This window comes from Pterocles gutturalis, unplaced genomic scaffold, assembly GCF_000699245.1.
Source record: "Pterocles gutturalis isolate BGI_N339 unplaced genomic scaffold, ASM69924v1 scaffold2173, whole genome shotgun sequence".
NCBI lineage: Eukaryota > Metazoa > Chordata > Aves > Pterocliformes > Pteroclidae > Pterocles > Pterocles gutturalis.
The window spans coordinates 3366-11187 of record NW_010117700.1 but is presented as its reverse complement, the minus strand read 5'-3'; the positions used below and the strand labels follow the sequence as shown (position 1 = coordinate 11187).

Sequence of the window (7822 nt, the reverse complement as noted above, 5' to 3'; positions counted from 1 at the left end):
GAATGACTGTTAAACCAGAGCCTGGGGTTCCCAAAGAGACACTCTTACCACAGCATTCACTAGAGTAAGACTGCGCAGCTCACTTTGGGGACAGGGGTTGGGGAAGGATGAGGAAGGAAGAGAAGGGATGCCCCCCACCCATTTAAGTTCAGCATGTGCTTCATACTGAAGAATCTCCTCCCGCTTTGTCTTCTGAATAGCTCCACACAAACTCACTCAAGGCTTTAAAAAGCATTAGCCTCACCGTCTGTGATATTCATGGATCTGATATACGTGACTTACCAGTAGCATTAAGGAAAAAGAAAGATATGGAACACTAGCTTTTCTTCTGATTATCATTTTTTTACTCATCAGATGGAATGTGAAATGCTGCTAAGAGCCTGCCACCCTCAGACACCCACCTATCGTGAGGCACACACACACACTAAAAAAGCTCAGCAGATCTTGCCAAAATTCTGCATGCTATTACTAAAAAAAAAAATAATTAAAATAAATCTGTTGCAGTGTTAGCTACTGCTTGAATTCTTGTTGTCTTCCCTAGGAAAAGTACACTCCATTCCCAATGGACAAAGTTACTATGGTCTCCAAGAGCGCTGGGAGCAGACATGAAGATAAGAGACTCTTGTTAGAGGAAGAGGGGAGCCACTTCAGCAGGGAGAAGCAGGCCATAAGATCATGTTTGTTGAAGCTAAATTTTTACAACCACATAACAAAAGAATTTGGCTCCTGGGGCAGCGACTTACATTGCTGGGTTCTCTATCTAGGATCACGAGTGTTTTAGCAGTGATACTCCACCTGCTCCTGCAGGAAAGGCAAACGCATGACAGAGGAAGTGACTGATTATGAACAGGTTAGCAGTTTTAACAGTTATTCTGAACACAATCAGTTGGATGAACATAAACATTACCACATTGGATCAGGCCACTATTCCTGTAACTTTGAAAACTGTCAGCAAGAGATGCTAGCATCAGCTCTCCAAAGAAAACTGCAAGGAACGCTAATAACCGGGAAGAGGAAGACTTCCTGAGTCCAAACAACAAAGCACATGTGCATCCTCTGTCTCTCCTTCAGTTAGGACTTGACTGACACCAACTGCCAGGGCTGAAATTTAGCAAGGTTCATTTATAGGCTAGACTATCCATATCTGTGATTCTTAATGCTAGCAAAAACTGAGAGAATTCCTTCATTTGAGAACCACAGAGACCATTCTGGTTATGTAGACTGACCAGAAGCATAAAGCAGTGGGCTACTATTTTTTTTATGGGCAGCCCATCAAATCTCAGCGGCATCTGCTAAAAGCCCACTAGCTGAGCTAAAACACATCCATGAGAAAAATAAATATGCTGGTTTCATAAAGCAGCCATCATATTGTTTAGGCGTACCAACAGTTTACTTTGTTGTAAAAGGAAGCAAAAAAATCACTCTACACCCCCAAAGCTCCCTACTGCCTTATATATAGTCTGACTTTTATCTACTTTTACTATGGCAAGCCTACTCTTCACATAGGTACTTAATGACCATGAACAAGCCAATGCCTAACCTATAGTTTGAGAAATAAAATCGATTAAGATTGTTTAGTTTTCAGAGTTTTACAGAGGCAAGTTTGGGTTTTTTTTGGGGGGGGGTGGTTTGGTTTTTTTTGGTGGTTTGTTTGGTTGTTTGTTGGTTTGTTTTGTTTTTTTTTCAGACTGACTTAATTTTTACAGCTTTTGGTCTGAAGTGTAATTTGTCAACGTTCTTGTTTAGAAAGCATGGCTGCTACAAATCAGGGCAATATTCCAGTACAGGTTTTACTCACCCTACATATCAGAGTTTATAATGTCTCCTTCTATTGGATGCTGCCTCAGTTATAAATTGAAGGCTACATTTGTATTCTGAGGTCAGGCTCAAGTGACTACCTAACATCCTCTCCAGTGGTCTGAGCAATTGCTTTCTAAGGTACGAATAGCCTTCCCTGGATAAATGTCCATTTCCATAAGTAGGTATGTCTATTCCATATATGCATTCGTAAATCTTAGTTTGAGTTCTTGAAATAAATGTTAAAACTATTACGAACGATATGATTTCTTGCACCTTCCTCTGGAGTACCTAGCACTAGACACTGTCAAAACTTACTCTAACCTGAATGGCCCTCAGGTCTGAACCAGTATGGCAATTCCAACAAGCTTTTATTAAGCTACATTCTGTATTTTTTGAATTCTGCTAAGCTCTCAAATGCAGTGATACCGTTAAGTTTTGTAACTTAAACACAACTGAGGTTTGTGAAAAGCAATTCCTTCTATCAGGTTTGAGTTAACCTGTAGCTTACTTTACTACATTCTTCCACATTATTCACTATCTTGATCACTCATGTGTTGCTGACTGATTTTATGGTGTCATCTTTCCATGGGCCAGGAAGAAAGCAACTGATGCAGGGTAAGGTGTCAGGGAGGTGTGCCTGCCCCTGACACCATGAAGGCCAACAGTGCCCACGAGGAGCGGTGGCTGTCTTACAAGTTAGTACAACATTGAACTTAATAGCACATTTTGTATTATTCCACAAAGAATCAAATTCCCTCTACAAAACATCTTGTAGAGATTCAGACTATGATGATGACAAACACCAGAATCAGTTAATTACATCCCAGTGCTTGGGACTAGGTACAGCTCTGGGCCTTTTGTGAACCTGCCTTGTTTACTGTTGCCCTGCAAATGTTTACTGGACAGTACTCTGCCCATAAAGACAAGAAATCAGTCAGGAGGGTCAGACAAACTCAATGTAACACAAGTAAACAGTCATGAGTATTTGGAAGGGATAATCATTGGAGCCTGGCCCATATTCCAAATGAAAATAAAGCTTTTATATGGGACTCGGGCTGGATTTATATCAAAGACAAGCCCAGTCCTTCCCAGTGCACCACTCCTAACAGCCTCTTGCTAGGAATGCTCCAGCTGTTACTCCCAGGGACGAAGAGCACATCCCCCCTCCCCAGTGCAACTATTTCATATTCGGCTAGACGGCAGCACTTAGCTCAGCTTTGCTTCTCTGTTTCACTGTACAGCATTTCCTAATAAAACCGGACTGAGTCATTTTTAGAGCAACAGACAAGTTGCAGGTCAGAGGCTATGGTTAGAGGATATAGAATATGAACTAGGAGTGGTGGCAAAAAGAGGTGGATCTGAAAACCCAGAATAAAAACTGTTTGGAAGGCCACCATGTTCAGACAAGAAGTTTAATTTGAAGTCTTTTGGTGAATTAAATATAAACACTGCCAGACTTGCCAGAGAGCAATACATGACCACTGCAGCTTGCTTCCTTCAGCTCTACCTTAAATATCAGACTGGACTTCAAAAAGAAAGGGCCACAGTAGCTTTCACCACTTAATCTGCTACAGAAACTATTGCAAGCTTATCCAGCATATATCAGGCCAGCTCCTTGCACTGATGGGTGTGGCTTCCACCTCCCTTTTTAATGAAAGATACATAGTTTATTTTCTTCCCTTTTGGGGCTAGTCTAAAGGAAAAAAGGGTCACTCCACTTCTCTGTGTTGGAGGATTAATTCCTACTCCTATTCTTTCTGAGAATGTTGCCTGGAAAATACAGGAAGTAAAATTCCAAGGACAGGCAATACGAATAAAGCATCCTCAAAACCAGTAACAAAAAAGACAGTTTGCAAGGGATTTGCCAAATTATCTGTAGTTCCATCACATTTAAACAAATAAACAAAAATCCCAAACAAAACTAACAAACAAACCTAGTTCCCTGTACTTTTCAACAGCAGAATACTCTTTTGTAACAGCATCTATTCCACTGCATTACTAGCGAAAAAGCCAGAGGGCAAAGAGTTCTAAGGCCACACATTCATCATTGCTTCATACAACAGTCAGAAGAACACTGCACTTTCGTTCTCCCTATAGCCCAAACACTCCCAACTTTAAATTAATGGACTTGATTAATCTTTGTTTTAAACCTTTTTAAACTGTCTCCAACAAAGAAAGCAAATCCATTGTGGGTAACTGGCTCTTCTGTGTCCTACTGCCAGATGGTGAGGCATGAAGGTAATGGATAATATTCCTCATCCCTGGATATGAAAACACTAATGAGAGTGCAAAGAGCAGAAGCTTTTCAGAAATTTTAGACCTTCTCTCTCTGCATCCTTCTCAGCAGCACTATAACATATTGGGTCAATGAATGACGAATACCACATAGACAAATTGAGAAGCTATGAGAAGGAATCCATCAATGCTTTAAGCTCTTTCAAGTACTGAAAATAGTTTCAGTCAAGAAATTAACACAAAAAAAACTGAGATTTGCCCCCACTGGATGCCATTGTGTGCAGAATGCTCTGGCACTAGCAATATCCTGACTCTCACCATCCAGACAATTTTAGTTATTTTTTTGGTTAACTGATTAGCTATATGACACAGTTGTGCAGAGCACTATGCTCTTGTGACCAGTGCTTACCCTGGATAGGCAGGGATGGCTGTGGGAGGTACCGCCCGGACTGCCCCATACACTGTTCTTCCTCGGCCCCTCAGATGGGCTCCTCGAAACGCAGCTGCTGTGGTGGCTGCAGTTGGATAGGGGAAGCCTGGAACTGTAAAGACAGGCAAAGTGGAGGGTGAAAAGGATCTGAGCTCCTGCCCAGAGGACAACCATCTGCTTCAAACAAAGTGACACAATAGCTCCACAGCGGTGGGACATTTTGCATCAGTCCTGCAGAGAGGCATGCTTATAACCCAGCAAGCATCCGATACATAATTCCTGCTACACCATGGCCTTTGGGGGAAGAGGGGTTGCAGAGAGGTTTGGCATGCAAGAGGTTAATGCTTTAGCATGCCTCACCCATCACAAACAGGGTACAAATCCTCCCGCCTTTTGACACCTTTTGACACCGCCATGCAGTCTGGTTAGAGTCCAAGAAGCGCAGAGAGTTACTATCAATATAGCAGGCGGCTCTTCCAAAACTGCAGAGGCTCTTTAAAATAATTTGTCAAGAGGCCCTTAAAGTCAACCAACTTACATCAGTCTCTTCCCTCCTCTCCCCTCCCACTCTTTGCCACCCAATCCTCTGTATGTTCATTTTAAAGCCTGAAAGACAAGATAGCCCATATAACAGCAGCAGAAATTTCCCATAAAGTGCCAGCTTACTGAGAGCCCACCTTCATTTAACAACTGTGACTAATAACTGGCTCCATGTATAGTGGGGCCTGCTTTATTACACTTTACACTGGAGTAAACTGGCTCATGATGAAATTATGTAAAACCTCAGAGGCATCTGCAAACACGTAAGAAACAGATACCGAGAGGGAAGGAGCCCCAGGGCACAAACCCAACCCAGCGTGCGTCCAGGTGCATGGCACTGGGGGCCCTGCAGACTCGCGGCTTAGCAGCTTGTATGTATAATATGTACTTTAGGGATTTGTCTGTTTGGTTTCTTTGATTTAAAAAGGGGGAGGGGAGCAAGGGAATGGTCTATTCCTCACACACACCCTCTCTTTTGTTCTGCAGCCTCCTCATCTCTCAGAAAGACCCATTAACCAGTACAGAAACACACTGCAGATGAACAAGTTACAGCAACTGCACAGTATACTCTGGCTCAAGGTAAACTCATTCCCAGAAAGACCCATCCTTTCAAGTATATATTATGCAGACTGGAGAGAAGAAGGGTAACAGGTCATCGTTAACTCAAGCACAGTAACAATACAGGGGCCAATGGGGGCTACTTACTGATTAAAGGAATGTAAGTGTTAATACCCCCCCTTCCTGACAGGGGCACTGCGGCGTCATTGCCCAACGAGACATCTGCTTGAAAGCTGGATGCTAATTTAATTTTTAAAAGAATAAAAAAAAAAGTAAAAAGGTTATAAAGAAACAACAGATTAAGAACATAAACAAACACCACTGCAGTTAAATGGCAGAAGTGGAAGTGTCTACTTAAGCTCTACCTGCATATAACTCAGGGCCGTACACCGCTCCAACCACAGGACTCAACTTCCAACCTGAAACAACAAAGACTGCAGTGAATGCCAAAATCTACACCAAGAGAAGGAGTGGGCAGCGTGGGTAGAGGGAACTGTCTCTTGCATGCGCCCCAGCTTCACATGCACAGCTCTTTCCAATTTCTGCTTTGCTTCAATCCCCCTTGGTGTAGATGGAGGCCAACTGCCTTTTTCTAACATCAAGTTCTAGGTACAGGTTGCTGTATCGGAGTGAACAGCAAAACATCAACCGCAGCACGGCAGAGGTACCGCTGAGGGAATGACAACTACCTTATATGCATATTCACCATGAGCACCATCCGACCCTGCATTCCCTGCATGAACCTTGCCACCAGCTCCTCCCTGCTTTCACTGGGAATGCTGCAGATCCAAAACCTCTCTAAAGCAACCGGCCCAGACTGTCATCCCAGGCAAGTCAATTTATAGCCTTAAATTCTCAAAACACCTTTCTGTCTTATTTGCTAGAGATCTGCTAAAAAGCAACAGTGTCTGAATTTCCTCACTAACTGAATTACACGACTATGATGCAGAAAAGCGATTCAGTCTATGCATCTCACATTTTCTCCTGTTATTTTAGTATTTCCTGTCTTCTTTACACTGCTTTTCAAGTGAAAGCCTTCCCAGAGAATTGATTTTAATATAATTTGGATAACTGGCAAGAACTGAAAATGATCAACATAAAACTTACAGAAGAATAGTGCTTAAAAAAAGTCATCACTGGGGTATAAGGAGGAACACATTTCCAGTCAGATCTAGAGACCTATCTGTCCTCCCCTCCACACCTTTCTACCAGGGGTGAGAAGGGGTGTAAAGCTAACATTATCTGGGCTGGCTTCCACAAAGCATTCCTTTCAGGGAAGATCTCAGCTGCTCAGCTAGCAATCGCACAGGTATTTTTATTTAAATAAATCCATACCCTTCCTCTGTCTTGGAGTCCTGATGCACTTACTGCACTTTACCACCTCTAACCAGCCTAGAAACCATATGAACAACTTTGTGAACTGCAGCCCATCAACACCACCCCTTCATCTGCTGACAGAGCATCAATGACAGACGTAATGCATGCTCCCTCTGCAACACTCAGCACGCTGCTGCTACGCTGCCCACCTAGATGGCAAAATACTCGAGTGGTGGCAACGAGAAGACTGTGATCAACCCTCAAATTTAATTAGAGGTGCACAACCACTCACCAGTATGCTCTAAGCCTGGCCTAATACTAACTATCTTTGTGTAGCTTTAAAGCTGGCTTTAAACTTCTATCTGCAAAAGCAAAATATTCCTGCCCGTTACCATGATTTCATAAGTAAGCCAAGTTTTGTTACCAAACAGTCATATGCATCTTCTGCTCCTGTTTTCAGGACAACATAACATGGCTGGATTGCCTTTTGCTACAAAATCTCCTGGTTCCTTTCAGACACTGACACTCAGAATCCCAGCCTTTCTGCCTGGCCCTGTTTCCCCAGTTTGGTAACCAAAATACAATTGATTTGCCAAGCGCCACACAGCAATTCAGTAGAAGAACCACAAATAAAATTCGTATCTTCTGATTTCCGAGTCATACATTGTAATCAAAATGGATTCTCACACTAGCAACCACCTATATGCTTCCTGCCTTGTTGAAGCTGTTTGGGAACATTTTAATTCCAAAAATAATTTTGCTGCCTGTTTCAGGACAAAGACTCAGATTCAAAATCAGTATCAAAGCAGCATTCAGTTCTGTCAGGAGAAGAACGACTTTTTATGCTACATATGCCTATGCAATAAAATTACTGCATAGACAGAAGAACCAAGATATCCTGATGAAACAGCATTCTTCATTATCCAAACAACTTGGTCTTTC

At 42.5% G+C, this 7822-nt stretch overlaps 1 protein-coding gene across 1 annotated transcript in view; it reads right to left on the bottom strand.

Moving 5' to 3' along the window:
• Nucleotides 1-7822, bottom strand: part of LOC104463501 (RNA binding protein fox-1 homolog 2) — a 22230-nt gene that overhangs the window by 11049 nt on the left and 3359 nt on the right. Inside the window, exons 3-5 of the mRNA XM_010075868.1 lie at nucleotides 5929-5982; nucleotides 5711-5803; nucleotides 4445-4577 (exon numbers count right to left, since the gene is read on the bottom strand). Coding sequence (XP_010074170.1) covers nucleotides 4445-4577; nucleotides 5711-5803; nucleotides 5929-5982 — 280 coding nt within the window. The remainder of the gene's footprint in view (nucleotides 1-4444; nucleotides 4578-5710; nucleotides 5804-5928; nucleotides 5983-7822) is intronic.